At 41.5% G+C, this 17046-nt stretch overlaps 2 protein-coding genes across 2 annotated transcripts; both read left to right on the forward strand.

Moving 5' to 3' along the window:
* Positions 1-839: 839 nt before the first annotated feature.
* Positions 840-6474, forward strand: LOC310867594 (AKT-interacting protein-like; the record flags this gene model as incomplete). Its single annotated transcript, XM_083777709.1, has 7 exons — positions 840-864; positions 2272-2372; positions 3083-3171; positions 4067-4165; positions 5162-5269; positions 5660-5720; positions 6335-6474. 7 exons carry the CDS (start codon positions 840-842, stop codon positions 6443-6445), a joined length of 594 nt encoding a protein of 197 aa, XP_083633835.1. The 3' UTR covers positions 6446-6474.
* A 3341-nt stretch (positions 6475-9815) lies between these two features.
* On the forward strand, positions 9816-16762 carry LOC310867981 (alpha-1-antiproteinase-like). Its single transcript, XM_083778181.1, has 6 exons — positions 9816-9941; positions 10738-11274; positions 11555-11625; positions 12723-12919; positions 15662-15809; positions 16557-16762. The coding sequence occupies exons 1-6, from the start codon at positions 9869-9871 to the stop codon at positions 16746-16748; spliced, it is 1218 nt and encodes a 405-aa protein (XP_083634307.1). The 5' UTR covers positions 9816-9868; the 3' UTR covers positions 16749-16762.
* Positions 16763-17046: the final 284 nt, after the last annotated feature.

The raw sequence follows: 17046 nt of genomic DNA on the forward strand, positions 1-17046 counted from the left end.
TGGTAGTGTCTATCGGCCATCGGCTAGAGATCCCATAGCCTGCGGGGCTGTAACCACGATGACAGATCCCGAACTCCAAAATCTCTAACTAATAAACTAATAACCAGCTTACATTTTGGTTAAGTGAAGCGTGTGCGTTCTCACTGTGTGCACACTAGTGTATAGTATACATTACATTGTGCAGTTTCAGATCCACCTCAGACCCACTGAGGAGAACGAGGCTTCACCTAAAAGAACAACAACAGACATGCAGTAAACAGTAACTTTAAGGTATTTAGGAACACCATTTAAATATGCAACTACGTTATGGTCCACTGTCTCTTCTGGACCAATCAACTGTTGAAACAATGGGAGGCGCTATAGCTATAGAGTGTCGCAGTCCCGCCCCCTTTCAGAACGACGAGTGGCCCAGGAAATGATTTTCCGTTCATTTTCTCCATAGTCTTTTCAAAAAGTATTTATATAAAGACGGTTACGCCGCGGACAAAACCAACTCGGATCGTCACAAATCATGACAACGATCACAATATTTTGGGGCCGATCAAATAATTAGAAAGAAGAAAATAAAGGCAGGATACAACACTATTTGTTTTGTTTTTCCTTCTTATAAATTATTTGATCGGCCCAAAACATTGTGTTCGTTGTCATGCTTTGTCACGATCCGAGTTGGCTTTGTCCGCTGCGTAACCGTCTTTAAAGAAATACTTTTTGAGAAGCCTATGGAGAAAATGAACGGGGAATCATTTCCTGGGCCACTCGCCGTTCTGAAAGGGGGCGGGACTGCGAAGCTCTATAGTGCTGCGCTAGTGCGTATATCTATTCTACGTCCGAGCATAGACATGGTAACGCCCCGCCTGCCTGCAGGTGCCTCTAATTGGACATGGTAACGCCCCGCCTGCCTGCGGCTGCCTCTGATTGGCCGACACTGCCCGTCTTGCCCCCCATGGTCTCGCCAGACTGTCCTCTGAGACGCGACGTTACTCCGTCCGTCCGTGGTGGGAAATAATACAAGTGCCAGAGAATGACAGCTTGGCACCTGCGACAGTAACTTATTGTAACTTTTATTTTTTGTAGAAGAGGCAAACTAATATTGTTTATGCCGTTTTCTTTGATTGAATGATTGATTGAACACGTATTTGTATGATTTGATGTGGGTGTGTTCTAAATTAAAGTGTTAGTGTTGATTATCGTGTATTATTCTAAGTGTATAGTAAACTAATACTATTATATTAAAAAAAGATAAAGAGCAAGGGAAAAGAGACACTTTTACAGTACAATAATGTTTCAAGTTTTCACTGTACACATGTAAAATAAACATGCATGAACAATATATTATATTATATTATATATACAACATAAAAGTTACTGTCGCACGTGCCAAGCTGTCATTCTCTTGTATTATATCGTACGTGGCTTATTGCTTTAATTCCCAATTTATTTATTCAATTTATATCAATTTATTTATTCCCAATCTTTATAAATATCTGTTGTTACCCCTTGTGTGTCATACCCTGAAGAAGGCAACTTGTTGCCGTGACTACGAGCTGTGCGGCCTCTTTCCTTTCTTAGTCAAGCTGTCATTCTCTTGTATTATTTCGTACGTGTATTATTTATTTATTTCCCACCACAGAGTAACCTCGCGGCTAAGTCTGGTAAGGCCGGCAGTGTCGGTATAGGCCAATCAGAGGCAGGCGGGGCGTTAACCATGTCTATGCTTGGACGTAGTATAGACTAAGGTTGTGCGGTATTTCGGTTTCACGGTTTGATACGGTTTAATTAAATCATTAAGGTTTCGTCCGTCAAAACCGGCAAACCGTTTCACCTGACATGAGCGTTGGGTGGCCTTGATTATTGTTTACGGAAGCAGTAGAGAATGGCATCATCGCATGATCCATCCATCCGTCTGTTTCTGACTAAATTCTTGTGCCAAGCGCTAAATAATAAGCTAGCCGTGTGTGTGTGTGTGTGTGTGTGTGTGCGTGTGCGTGTGCGTGTGTGCGTGCGCTGTATGGTTTACGTCAAGTCACAAAATCACTTGTTGCTGTGGATCGCTATGACACAGAGCTATGCTGGGACAGTCACAGAACAGATTTGTTGCAGCTCAGCATTGCAAAAAATATTCCTATGTACAACTTGTGTGACGGAGAATACATTTTTACTTTACATAATACATTTATACACAGTGGCAATGTGGTGCTCGCTCTTGCATCCCCGTTAAGTTTAGATTTGTTTAAATGTGCTTACTCATCTGATTATCGTCCTGTCTTCTAGTGTGGTTTGGAGTCATATTTATCAGACATGGCTTGTACCAAGATGGCGTCTTCAAGTTCACTGTGTATATTCCAGACAACTACCCTGACGGGGAGTGTCCTGTGAGTAATTCCCAAACATCAACTTACTGAATACCACTACACTAAAAGGCCATCATTTCCTTGATAACCACACAGAAGTAATGTGCCACCACATCAATAACACAAACACTGTAGAAGATAACATGACGCTAAAGCATTATATATATAAAGTGTGGGTCAAATGTTTAGACTGGTCAAATGTTTTCATGAATCGCTGTAAACTAACCTGGATGAATTTGCGACCAAAGGATCAATTACTGCACCTTAACATCAGTAAAGAAAACTTTATTGTCCATTTTAAAAATCCATTTTAAATCTTGCATGAAATGGAAATTTGCCTTTGGCACACTGACAGTCGGTATACAACAATAATGTAATTACATAAAATTCACAAATGCATTAAAAATACTATGTAAAATGCATTCCCATAATTCAGCAATAGTGGTCATGGGCTGTAGGGATTAGGTGGTAGAGCTACTTTAATGTTCTTTTATTTAAATTTTCTCTTTATTTAAAATGTCCACTGCGTCTGCAGCTGGCACAAATGATGTGGAGGTAACACTGTAAATTGGATGTGATATTTGTCAATCCAGGCCTTGGAAGCAAATTTCTCCTAAACTAAAATGAAGGAAATTACTGTCGACCGACCTTGACACAGACACAGTGGACGTTCACATTGGTAGTTTTCGTATTTCTATTTAAAGACTTTGCTCACTGACATTGCCTTTCAGAAAGTGGTGTTTGACATCCCAGTCTTCCATCCCCTGGTAGACCCCGTGTCTGGAGAGCTCGATGTTAGGAGAGCGTTCACCAAATGGAGGTCAGTTCTCAATGACTTGTTTTCTTCCTTAAATTGAGTTTGAATGGCAATAAACAAGTTGTGTATTGTACATTTCATTTGTACAGGTTGTTACTTCCTTATAGTGGATGAGAGAGTTCAGTTGAATTATAATGTTAATGTTATAATTCTATGATTTGCAGTTCTATACCTTAATTTATACTTCTGTATTTTGTAAAAAGTATTTTGGTCTAAATGTTCTGTTACTCCTTTTTCTTTTCGTTTATGTTACCTTGTAGGTGGTTGTGCTGTTGAGTAACTTGAAAAATAACCAGAAAAGAAATCAATAAAAAATGTAAAAGAATCGTCATATCGTGCTTGAAAATATATTGTTATATTATACTAGCCCTTACCCGTTGTGAGATATTAAATTCATTATTAATAATTAATGTGTCAAATCGAAAAAAGGGCTCCGTTAAGACCTCCATATTCATATGGTCAAAGCCTCTGTGAAAAGTGGGAGTGATTGGTGCAGGCAATGAGGAGATAAGTGTTTGTTTCTGACAGACAGACATTGTTAGAATTATAGTATGATGATGATGATGATGATAGTATGATTTTTCCATATCGCCCACCCCTATGGCCAAATGGAAACCTTATCTGTCCATAACTGTTAACTTGTCGGGATTCAAATTAAATCGGGCAGATCTACAGGCTGGTAGATCTAAGCTCAAAACACGTCGCTTTTGTGCTGCGTTTCAAGCTTGTGGATCTGCTACTTTTGATACATTTGTGTGACACTAGTATAGTATGATCAAGTAGGAAAAACCCTCCACGAAAGTTAGAATATGAAGATTGTGCCAGACAGTAACGATTCACAGTAAGCACGGTTATTGGCATTATGTCATGAATGCATTTGTCCTCTTGTCTGTTGTAGACGAAATCACAACCACATCTGGCAAGTCCTGATGTACGCACGCACCGTGTTCTACAAGATCAACACTCTGGAGCCACTCAATCCAGAGGCTGCTGTGCTGTGAGTATCTGCTGCTGTACAATCTATAAGGAGAGAAAACATGACACCACCTACTCTTAAGCCAGATTTACTTTGCTGTACACGGGCGTGGCACGCCAAAAATAAACCATCACAAAGCTCATGGAGCATTGTGAGCTCATGGATATATTTCGGTGCAGGACACAAAGTTGTAACAAATGATCACCCTGTTGGAAAAATTCAGGTCACTGATTTTTTTTTAAAGAGAGAGAAAATGTGCGGAATCGGTAATACACAAGTCTCCAAAAGAATCACTGCCTGCTTACAGACCTCATCATTCATTTATTTACAGTGTAATAGCCCGTCCTTGCATTGGCTTCCAATCTATTTCAGAATATATTTGAATTTCTTACTTTTAAGGCCATCTCCGCTTTGCCCGATCCTATATCCAACCGACTTGAGCCATATTATGTACCAAAGCGCTTTTTTGAGGTCCTCAGACAAAGTTGTCCTAGACATCTCATTTTACCATGAAACTAAATAAAAGGTGATCGGGGCTTTCGCATTCAGAGCTCCGACTCTGTGGAATGGTTACACACTGGCATTCCGAGGCCCTCTATTCCGACGCACCGCCATTCCGACGCACACATTACTAACTCTGTCCCTAACTCTTACCGCATGCGGAAGCCACGTAGTCAGAATGGCGATGTGTCGGAATGTTGCCCTGGCGTGTGGCGATCAGGCTTGCAGAGTCTGTGCCCTGTTCGAACCCACAGGAAAACTCACTTTTATAAAGCTGCTTTTATTCCCCAAATCTCTTGCAATGTTGTAATTGGTATTTTCTCACACTGTACATTTGCATACAGTACAGTTCATGAAATGTTTCCTCTACAGCGCCATTACCCATCCTAACTATTAAGAGCAGTGGGTTGCTATGCTATTTATACAGCTCACAGGGGGGGGGGGGGGGGGGTTAAGTGCCTTGTTGAGAGACGTATATCAGTTTTCCCTGTTCCCTCCCTTTTGTCTTTCCCTCAGGTATGAAAAGGATGTACAGTTGTTCAAAAGCAAGGTGGTGGATAGCGTGAAACTATGCAACAGTCATCTGTTCGACCAGCCCAAGATAGACGATCCCTATGCAATAAGGTTGGTGAATGTTCTAGCCAGTTGCACACCCCAAAAATAACAGATCTACAATGCAGTTGAGTCTATTTTATGCTCATTACTTTATGCTCATTACTCATTACTTATAGCATAAAAATAGCAGACCTACAAAGGTCGGTTATTTTTTATGCGCGACACCGCCGTGCGACTTAAGTATGAACTGGGCCTAACTCAGGCTTCTCCCATTCCTCACATTCCACTTTTTTGCCACAGCAAAACGGAACACGCCCTGTAATCATGAGGTGTGACTGTGTGTGATCATGTAACCTCAAATGGAAACAAATGGATGTGTTACTGATAGCTGTCCTGCCCATTTGTCTCCTTTCTCTCTCTCTCTCCATTTGCTTTGTTTTGCCCTTCCACTACGTTTAGCTTTTCACCATGGAATCCACCTGTTCACGAAGAGGCAAAGGAGCGGATGTTCACGCACAAAGTACGTTTTCCTAAAAATGAAATGGGGGCGGGAGTGTTTCAGGGCAGTGTTGTTGTGCTCAATTTTCCAAATACCAGTGGTAGAGACTAGTAACAAAGTACATTTTACTGTACTAAAGTACCATTTTGAGGTACTTTCACTTTACTGGAGTATTTCCAATTTTCTATACTTCTACCACTACATCTCAGAGACAAATATTGTACTTTTTACTCCACTTAGAAATCTTTACTTACTAGTTACTTTGTAGATTTTGATTATTATTACAAAACATACATTAACCACTTCAGACATATATAGCCGATCTACAAGCTCACAACAAGTTGCATCATGGCGTGTTTTAAATACATTTTGGACATGTGATAACTTTCTGAATAATGACTGATTTTACTTAAGTATATTTTGATGCCAATAGTTTTGTACTGTAAAGTAAATTCTGATTGACAGACTTGTAGTTGCAGTATTGATACTTGAGCTTTTCCACCACCAGAGAGCAATAGAAGTAATTCACAGTGGTCTGGTCTAACCAGTGATACATTCCTGCTGCCAGACATCTTTTGTTATGAACCACTGCCGGTCTCTTTTAATGACTGGTGGTTTGTTCTTGTGGATTTTAGAGACGGCCTGAGGACCACCACAAAGCAATGCAGGTGTCCGGTCTGTCCTGGGTGAAGCCTGGATCCACGCAACCCTTTAGCAAAGAAGACAACCCTCCTCCACAGAGCTGAACCAGCGCTGCTGCATGTCGGCCACCAGAGGGAGACAGCGACTGATCAGCCTATTTTGGACGATATGGGTCTTTTCTCGAGTCAGTGTGTAGTCTCACTAGTCTGTGGTTTAATAGGTCTCTTTGGTGAATTCTTGATCAGCCTCAAGAACAACTACAAAAGAAACCCGATTAGCACTTTTTAACACCTCTTGGACGGCCGGTGTCTCTCAAGACAGACCGTTGCCTGAGGAACAACAGGGGAGGCGCTGTTTTCCCGAATATTTGACGATGGGATTCTCAGATTGCCGGCGGAGAGGTCCAAAATGTTCGGAATTCCCAGAAAATATGTAATGTAAATGTAAAATGTCCACGAAAATCTTCATGGGGGCCGAAAGGGGCCCTAGGATTCTTCATGGGGGCCATGGCCCCGTGGCCCCCACAGACTCTACGTCGCTGGTTGAGCGTGACATGGGATCCCTTGAATCAGTTGAATGGACTTCATGTTAACTACCTATATTATTGCTCGGCTTTCAACAAAAATAAACATTTTAGGCATCTTCTCCAACCAGCTTTAGGCTGAGAACAAACCTTTACATTAGGCCTATATGTCGTAAATCGCCAATGACAACTGGATGTCTTAGCAACACACTATAGGCTGCCATGCAATCAAAGACTTTTCTCATTAAATGTGCTTTTGGGACACTTGCACATGCTTTGGGTGAGGAGATGACTTCCCAAATGGGACTAAAAGGACTAAGTAAGGCCGTTTTACAGTTATGCGGTAAGTAATGGACCATGTATCGTATCATTGGAATGGACTCAGGATGGTTTGTGTGTGTGTGGGCCTTGGAATGTTTAGAGTCCTATCTGTATAGAGGGGTTCAGTACAGAGATTTCCCCTCGAGTTTTACACCGTATCCCATTCGAATAACTCATTTTATATTTGACTTAATTCTTATTTGGTAATGTTAGGACTTTTCTTTTTTCTTTTTTTACTTTGTAAACTATTGTCTTAAATAGCTCATGATATATCTATATATATATAATACATAAATATATGAAGCAGAGCAGGCAAGTATGGTTTAATCACAATGTTAAATTAAATACTCATGTAATTTCCCAGCCCCCCCCCCCCTTGTATTTTAAACGTTTTCACTCTTTAATGACTCAATTAAAAGTATGTGTAAAATGGATGCTGTACAGAGGTCTTGCTTTAATTCTGATTTAGTAGGGCTTCTCAATATAGACTACTGCTAATATTCTGTTATGCCACACAGTTAATTCCGCTGGTGTCCCAGTTCTGAATTAGTCTGACTTGGCTCAGAGGAAATGTCAGCCTTTTATTCTCCAGTCAGTAATAGTATCACGGTATCACCATCTATAATGATGAAGAGTGATGTGAGAATTATGTGACTTTAAACAAATTAATTTAACTTCCGTTATAGAACCACAAATTCATTTTTGCATTCATCAGTGAATGACGTCATCATATAGGAGATTTAAGATTTGAAAGTTTTTCTCTAAAACTAAATAAAATGCTTAAAACCTTAAATCCACCCTTTGTTTTTTTTTTGTTTTTTTTTCTTTACACACATGTAAAGGATGTTGCTATAACGATTCTGAGAACATCTTAATTGTGGTGCTTTCGATCTCCATAATGTATGAATGTGTTGCACTGTGACTCCACGCTGTCATCATAGATCAGTGATCAACCTTTTCAGGCCATGAAGTGTCATTTGTCTATGTAATCCTTGGCGCAACCTCCTGCCAACCTTTGAACGAAATGTTCAGCTGTTTCAGCAGTTGTGAATTTAAGGCTACAGACAAACATCCATACCAGGTGGTACTACAGTACTGAAGAACACTCATAGTAGTATATATAGTAAAATAATACGTCTTACTAGCACCAAAAGATCTTAAACGGCGAAGGAAATAGATGATTTGCTTTATTTTCTTACACACTGATTTTATCTGATCTTTCCATGACAAGATGGTCTATTACTACTCCTAGGTATGAACATAAGTGGTCCACTATGAATAATAATGAGGTATCTGTCTCTAGTGGTTCACCATTAAACAATCGGTACCATTAAAGGGTCACTTCACCCTTTTGGCAAAAACATATGTTAATGACGTTTAGAATATTTAGAACACGTTCCTGGTGTGTAATATGGTTAATGTATTTTAGATTTCCTCAGTGTCCGTGATTGATGTCATGGACACGACATACCGAAGCCTACACGGGTTGTGCAGTCGACGCGCTGTGATTGGCCAGTCGCTGTGATTGACAACCTTGACCTCAGTAAAACTATACTACTGAGACAACATGTAGTCCATTAAGTAAAGGTAATAGTCTGGATTTTCGGTGGCGAGGTGACCACCGCTCCGGTGGTGAGCTGACCACCGGAGCTGAAATAACATTGAGCGGTGGTGAGTAAAAACAGAGAGAAGGGCTGGAGCGGTGGCGGTGGTTTGCTCTTCACCGCGGCTCGTGACGTCATGTTGTAGTTCGGTGGTCACCCCACCACCGTAAATCCAGACTATGTATGAGCCTTAAGTGAGGACACTGCACAAATCAAAGATATCTAAAACCACATATTTCTAAACGTCATTAACATATATTTAACCTATATATATAGAAGGGTGAATTGTCCCTTTTAATGATGTGAGCGTTCTTATGACTCCACTCAACCACCTTATTTACTCTGTGTTGGACGTTCTAATGCGACTGATGGATGAAATCGATCGATCTAAGAGATAGAGGAATATTATTCCAATCAAATGGGGTTTTGTAGAAGAAAGATCTCCGTCCAACAGCATTATGGACTTTTACGTCATTTTTGATAGCTTAAACAGCAATCATTACACAGAATACACACAAAGGCAGAGCAAATAAGAGAAGGACATATTGGCAAATGAACATGTCAAAGTGCAGTGGCTCTGATCGGTTGTTAAAAGGGGTTGTCTCCCCGTCCTTTGTCTGTCTTTCAACAGTCTGTGGTGAGGTGTCTTCACATTAGGAAGGTGAGTAATTTACTAGCTACTTCATAGGAAGTCTTTAGGCTAATTTATAATGTGTTATAATAATATAGTGTAGCTCGCCGAAAATAATATACTTTTAATCTGCTTGAAAAACAGTTATTTTTTATATTTGATTTTGATATTTGATTTGGGAATGGACTACAACATCGTAGTTCCAGACATTGAAAGGATTCATTCATTCAAACACATTTTGTGCCCAAGACGTCCACAGACGTCCTAGGAATTACCACATGTCGTGCCCAGGACGTCTGTGGACGTCTTTGTAAAAGACAATTTCAAAAAGTGGGTCTAAAAAGTGGGCACCCTGGGTCGCCATTTTGAAAGATTAAAAGGGCATAATGTTTTTTAACAACGAGTGAACTTGACTGATAGAAATCTTTCAATCCTTTGAAAGCTCACCATGACGCAAGGAGCCGTGGGGGTGTGGATTCTATCAGTGCTGGTATGTCTGGGTACAGGACATCACCATGAAGGTAACAGAGCTGACCAGGGTTGGATTCAGATCCATGTCTGCTTTAGATGTCTGGTTTCTGGTCACTAATGTTTTTGTTTATCTTTAGATGTCTGATCTCTAATGTTTTTATGGCCAGTGGGGATATGTGTTATCCCTGCTTCTGGTCAGATTATATCCTTTGTATACTGTATATCAAAATAATCACACTTGTGTGAAGTGAGGGGCGCTCCTATCATACATCATCATATTCAGGCCAATCACAATTGGCATCCTCAATTTTCTGTCATTCCGGCCAATCACAACTTTTCTGCCCTCACTGTTTATCCTCAAACGTCAGCCAATCAAATCATCGCTATTGGTTGCTGAGCCAATCAAATCATCGCTAAAATTCACACAAACACACAAAGCTGGGCATAGGAGGGGCTAGCGCCCCTCAAAATCACATTTGATGTTGATTTGTTCTCATGTCTGTGAAAAATACATTTATTACAAAATACATTTATTACAAGATGTATTTATATCAGTGAGATGACGTCCTACCATAACTTACCCTAAACAAACAGTCCATAGACTTTGGCTTGGGCGGGACATTTATAATTAGGCTCTCAACAGACATTATCAGTCCATAGACTTGGCTGGCCTATGACGTAATTTCGGAAAGTCAGCATGCATCTACAAGCTCAGAGTCACAATGCATCACAATGCGAAGTGATGTGAGCTTGTAGATCAATTATTTGTGGTAAAGGGAGAAGCCAAATTGGTTAAGAAAATGTTCCCCTGTGTTTCTTACCACAAATCATTCCCATCACCTACAGGTCATGGTGATAACAATGCAGACCACGCTGCAAACAGCCTCGCCATGGTGAAATCAGCAAACAAAGGTTTCACCTTCAACCTGTACAGGCAACTGGCCGGTCAAACGGACAGCCAAGGCAAGAACATCTTTTTCTCACCTGCTAGTGTCAGCCTGGCCCTGGCAGCCTTGTCTGTAGGGGCCCGGGGCCAAACCCACCAGCAGCTCTTCAGTGGTCTGGGCTTCAACAGCTCCGTGCTGAAGCAGGCTGATGTAAACCAGGCCTTCCATGGACTTCTGACCGGAGTCAACAAGTCATCAGAAGCAGGAACTGCAGTGTTTGTGGACAATAAGTTCAAGCCACAGGCTGAATTCCTGGATGCTCTCAGGCAGTTCTACCTGGCGGACGGGTTCGATGTGAACTTTAAAGATCGCACAGAGAGTGCTGCTACCATCAACAAGTATGTGGGGGAGAGGACCCACGGCAAGATAGACCAAATAGTGGAAGACCTGGATCCTGATACTATCATGTATCTTGTTAGTTACATATATTACAAAGGTAAGATACGTCATCTCCGAGCTGTTATTCAATTCTGTAGTTTCAAATATAAATAAAAATACCACACAGAAATTTAATTAGAAAAAGTGCTCCTTGGAGCACAGGTCTCCGCCAGGTCAGGTACGTTATTGTGGACCAGCAATGTTCGAATTTGCTAATTAATAATAACTCATCTGGACCCCTGGTGGTCCCCAGACACTCTCATGGCTACAGTGTTCCCTCATTTCAATTACATCTCATTATTGTCATTGTTGTTTCTACACTGTTTTCTGTCAAACAGGAAAATGGCAGACTCCATTTGAACCTGCACGTACCAGGGAGGATAAGTTCAATGTGGATGAGCAAAAGCAGGTACCACACCCCGTAACACTACTGTCTTACTGAATTGATTTTTTTATCAGTTTCTTTGGTAATCACTAATTGCACCTATTTGTATAGTATCTTTTATTACACAGCTTGGTCAATCGCTGAATTCAGTTGCATGAATTCGGAAAAATCACCAATCAGCTCTATAACCGACCGCTGTATAATCAAAGACTATCAGAGCACCTGCTGTGCTGTTTGAATTCAATTACCAGTATGCCGTATCCAACATGACAGCCATATAAACAAACACACTATAGAGCGTCGCAGTCCCTCCCCCTTTCAGAACAACGAGTGGCCCAGGAAATGCTTCTCTATTCATTTTCACCATAGGCGATTCCAAAAGTATTTATTTAAAGACGGTTATGCCGCGGACAAAGCCAACTCGGATCGTGACAAATCATGACAATGAACACAATGTTTTGGGCCGATAAAATCAAATAAAGGCAGGAGACAACACTATTTGTTTTGTTTCGGCCCAAAACATTGTGTTCATTGTCATGATTTGTCACGATCCGAGTTGGCTTTGTCCGCGGCGTAACCGTCTTTAAATAAATACTTTTGGAATCGCCTATGGTGAAAATGAATGGAGAACCATTTCCTGGGCCACTCGTTGAAAGGGGGAGGGACTGCGACGCTCTGTCATTTACAACTAAATGTTGCTCTCAAGAGTGTTTTGGAAAACATTTGAAGTGAGCAACAGTCGATGCAGTAATCGAAAATTGATCATTCCTTGTTTTCCAGGGCGACTGTGGAAAATCTTGCGTCACCATTTACTGTGTTATTATTACTAGTCCTTACCCGTTGTGAGATATTTCCCCCCCCCCCCTTGTGGCCGTGAAGGGTACTGCGCCCGGGTGCGTTTGTAATTGACTAATAAATAAATTAATAATCATTAATGTGTCAAATTGAAAAAAGGGCTTCGTTATACGCCCTCCATATTCATATGGCCAATGCCTGTGTGAAAAGTGGGAGTGATTGGTGCAGGCAGTAAGGAGTTACGGCAGTGTTTCTGACACACAGACACACACTCGGTTAATTATAGTGTGATGTATCCTCTAACGATCCAAATGGTGCGGTCGCAGGTTCCTGTCCAGATGATGAACATGAAGGACAGGTTTGATGTCTACATTGACCAGTCGATCTCCACCACGGTCCTCCGTATACCCTTCAACAACACCTACTCCATGCTGCTGCTGCTCCCTGACGGAGGTTTGACGGAGCTGGAGGAGCACATCTGCCCCATGCACTACGCCAAGTGGCTCAACGGCATGAGGACTAGGTTTGACATGACACTTTTAAATGCATACTGTATACCCCGTTGCAAAGGTTTTCACCAATGTTGCATTTTTTTGGGTTTCTTTTGGCCAAACGAGGCATGAGTTAATGCCTATTCAAAGTTTTCCTTTATCAAACGATTGCTTTAGTATAGTGCCCCCCTTTGACCAACTTTAGTAAGATTGGTTTCAGCGCTATTTACCATATAAAGTTTCATAAACATGCGACTCTGCATATATGTATTAGGGGCAGAAGAATAATTTTCGTAAAACTGCAATATTGATTGGCTCACAAAAGCTTCATTTTTAAACTTAAAACAAAAGCCCAAGAAATGTCCTTGCATTTTGATCAAAAATCCCAGGAGTAGATAGATTTGAACAGTTTTTCATATAATTCAAAATGGTGAATCTAAGGGTCACAGTTCATAGGTCCCCTTAAGACATTTGTTCCTCGTGAGGAGGCGCATAATGTGTACAGTATTGAAGTTGTATCTCTGTAGCACCACCCTTTGTCCAATGGTTGTGGGCTTCGTGTCTAAGCAGGGTGACTTAGCCTTCTACCATATTGCCGCATTTCGTAAAAGAAAAAATACTCCACGGTTTGGCCTGGAGTGCCGACAGCAGAAATTATTCAATTCAAAATACTGGGTGATCTAAAGGTCAGAGGTCAAAAGTCAGAACACAAACGTTGTTCGGCATGAGGAGACACATATGTGTATTGATGTTTTTTTTTCAGAACTGGACATGGCCCCTGCTTGGCCAGCCTTCACAAATCGGGCAATAGCCCAAGCCCACTGTGTGCGTGTGGTGAGGAGCAAACTATGGAGCACATCATAGAAGTGTGTCCTCTCCAAAGACTGGAAGGAGGAGGATTAATCACCCTCCACACAGCAGACCAGGAGGCAACCGCTTGGCTTAAGGACTTTGCATTCGCTAAATAAATATTGATGTTTTATTGCTGACGGTCAAAGGGTTCATGAGCTATGCCTGTTCAAAGTTAGCATTTCAATTGGTGCTATAGCGCCACCCTTTGGCCAATGGTTGTGGGCTTTACGTCTTTGTGACCCGGGCCGATTAGAGTCACATAGAACTTGCATGGAATTACTTCATGAGAAACACAATATATATATTTTCGAAGTGCACTGTTAAAAGTGCAGGGTGCATAATTGTGAAACCCAATAAAGCTGGTTTGCGACTACGCCACCTTTTTTAATGAGGATGGTCCTCTGTATAACACTCTTAACTTCAATATAAAGATGCACACAGGTATCTAGTCTTATACCAGGTAAAAGAGCATTTAAACATAGGAAACCCAGGAATAACTGAAACAGAAGCAGTTCTAAGGTACCGTTGGTACAAAACAATGTGGATTTTATTAGTCCTATACATGGGCACTTTAAGATGGCCGATTAAAAATACAATAGAAAAATATAAAAGCCTAACCTACCTATATCCTATAAACAACCTAACTAATTAACCAAACAACCAAAACAATAATCAACAACTCTTAAAACATTACTGTTCAAAATGTGCAACTTGCAAGGGGGCAATTAGTCTCTTGGCAGCCAGGTGGGGTCGAGGGAACTTCTCAGCATCACTGTGAACACACAATGGACACACCGCCAGTTCATCCAGTCCCAATAACCTCACTCCACAATGGCAGCTACAGACAGTATGTTGTCAAGGTCAACTTGAAGGACACAGAGGGGGAGAGCTTGGAGAGGGGCAAGTCGCAACTTAGCCCCTCTGCTGCGGTGATTTGGCTTCCCCTCTGTCACTGTCTCATCTGCCGGTCCAGATCCTTGGTTAGTTTGCACAACTCCTCCTGTCTCATCGTCCGCACACAACAGACCCACTCCTGCAGGCCTTCTCCCTTTCCTGTCTCTCTGTTGAATGAATTCTCTGGCACCATTTATAGTCACTGGAGCTCCACCCCACTCGTTGACAGGGCTGGCCCTGGTCATGTAATTAAGGGCTTAAAGGGGACGTTCAAGAACACAACCCTTAAATGATATTACACAACACAACAGCACATTAAGACAGTAATATAAAGGACACAAGGGAAAACAATATTACTGATTAATAGGTAAATAATAAGGCCATTAGGAAACACAAAAAAAGAAAAAGAACACTTGACCCCCGTCACATCTTCACTGGTCCGTTTGGCATAGCCCTCTACTACCATATTGCCAAGCTTAACGAAAACTGACTGCACGGTTAAGCCAGTTTGGCTGAAGAAGAAGAAGAAGAAGAAGAAGAAGAAGAAGAAGAAGAAGTAGAAGAAGAAGAAGAAAACATACAAATACAATGAAGGACCATATGCCCTCAATAACAATCTTTCTACACTAATTGAAAAGCCCTTTTCAAGGTTCCCAAAGTCGCTTCGGTAATATGCACTAAGTCAGGCGGCGGTGGTTCAGGGGTAGAGTGGCCGAATGGTAACCGTAAGGTTGCCAGTTCGAACCCGGGCTCCCCAGAGTTAGTGTTGAAGTGTCCTTGAGCAAGACACTGAACCCCTAATTGCTCCTGATGTGCTGGTTGGTGCCTTTGCATGGTTTCATTGGTGTGTGAATGTGTATGTGAATGAAACAATCTAAAGCGCCTTGGATAAAGGGACTATATAAGGCCCTATATTTACCATTTACGTCAGAGATGGATCAATCAATTCCAGATTGATCTCATAACACGATCAGACAGTTCATCCACAATATCTTGCCATAATCTGGTGTTTTGTATTTCCTTTTCAGGAAGTACAATATATTTGTTCCCAAATTTTCCATCAAGACTAAAATGAACCTGGCACCTGTGCTGCGTCAGATGGGAATGACGGACATGTTTGGTGATGCAGCTGATCTCAGTGGCATTTCAGAGGACCACAGTCTGGCTGTGTCAAAGGTAAGAGCTGTCACAATGGATGAGTGTCTGACTGTCTTTTTGTCCCTTCTTTTCTATCACAACAAAGGCATATTTATTGAGAGACTATTGTGTTAATACTGAGTCCAAACAAGTGCACATGGCTAGGGTCAAACTGAGACTATGTTTATTTATTCTCATTTGATCCACCCTGGGCAAGACCTAAGCTGAAAAGACTATCAGCTAAAGTTGCGGGATTTTAGCGGAAGTGAAATCGTTGATGCTTTATAAATCAGTTTACATTCTCCGCGAATGAAACAAGTGTTGTGATTGGTCGGGAAAATATCGTATCCGGGGGAAATACATTTGAAGGCTGTTCCGGAGGATACAACCGCCGATAGCTTCTCTGCCTTAGGTTGTGACCAGGCTTTTCTTTTCGCAGATAAGTAAGCCTGGGACCGAGGCTACATTTGATCTTATTCCTCAATACTCGTACCTGTACCTACCATGATGCCTATTGGCCCACTGCTGTTGCTGCTATGACACCTTGATTTCCCCACAGGGATCGGATCAATAAAGGATATTTTATCTAATCAAATTGTTTTCAAACCTAGGACAGTTGAGGGGTTTCCAGGGGTCCCAGCTGATAGTTAGGAACCAAATGGACCTTTACAGGTCTTTAACTCTTAGTTATGAGGGCCCGTGGCCTTGGCCTAATGCATACCAAGAAAATGGGGGTCCTTGAAATTAATTGTGAGAATCACTGATGAAATCTTTTATTATGCACAGGTTGTGCACCAAGCCACATTGGATGTAGATGAGACTGGAGCTACTGCGACTGCAGTTACAGGCATCGAGACAGTCTCGTATTCCATGCCTCTCCCTGTCCCTGAACTGAAGTTTGATCGTCCCTTCATGGTTCTCATCGCTGACTCGGACAACATTCTGTTCATGGGAAAGATCGTCAATCCAAACATCTGAGTGTCTGTTCACATTCAAGCACAGATGTCAACACATTAAATCCTCTCAAAACCTGTTTCTTGTGGTCCCCTCATTTTATATTACAATCCTGGCATCTGTATTGCGTGTATAGTACTTGCAGCTTAGTATTTTGGTGCAGGCCAGGAATAAAATACTAGGTCCTAATTCTTCAGTAACTGAAAGTTATCTAAGACAAAATGTACTGCCAATTTATGACAAATGTAAATTTCAGTGAAGTAGAGTAGGGGAGTGAAATGCAGAAAAATATGCAAGTACCGGTAATTAAAGTGGGCTACGT

Source organism: Protomyctophum parallelum (assembly GCF_964188405.1).
Source record: "Protomyctophum parallelum genome assembly, chromosome: 12".
Lineage (NCBI taxonomy): Eukaryota > Metazoa > Chordata > Actinopteri > Myctophiformes > Myctophidae > Protomyctophum > Protomyctophum parallelum.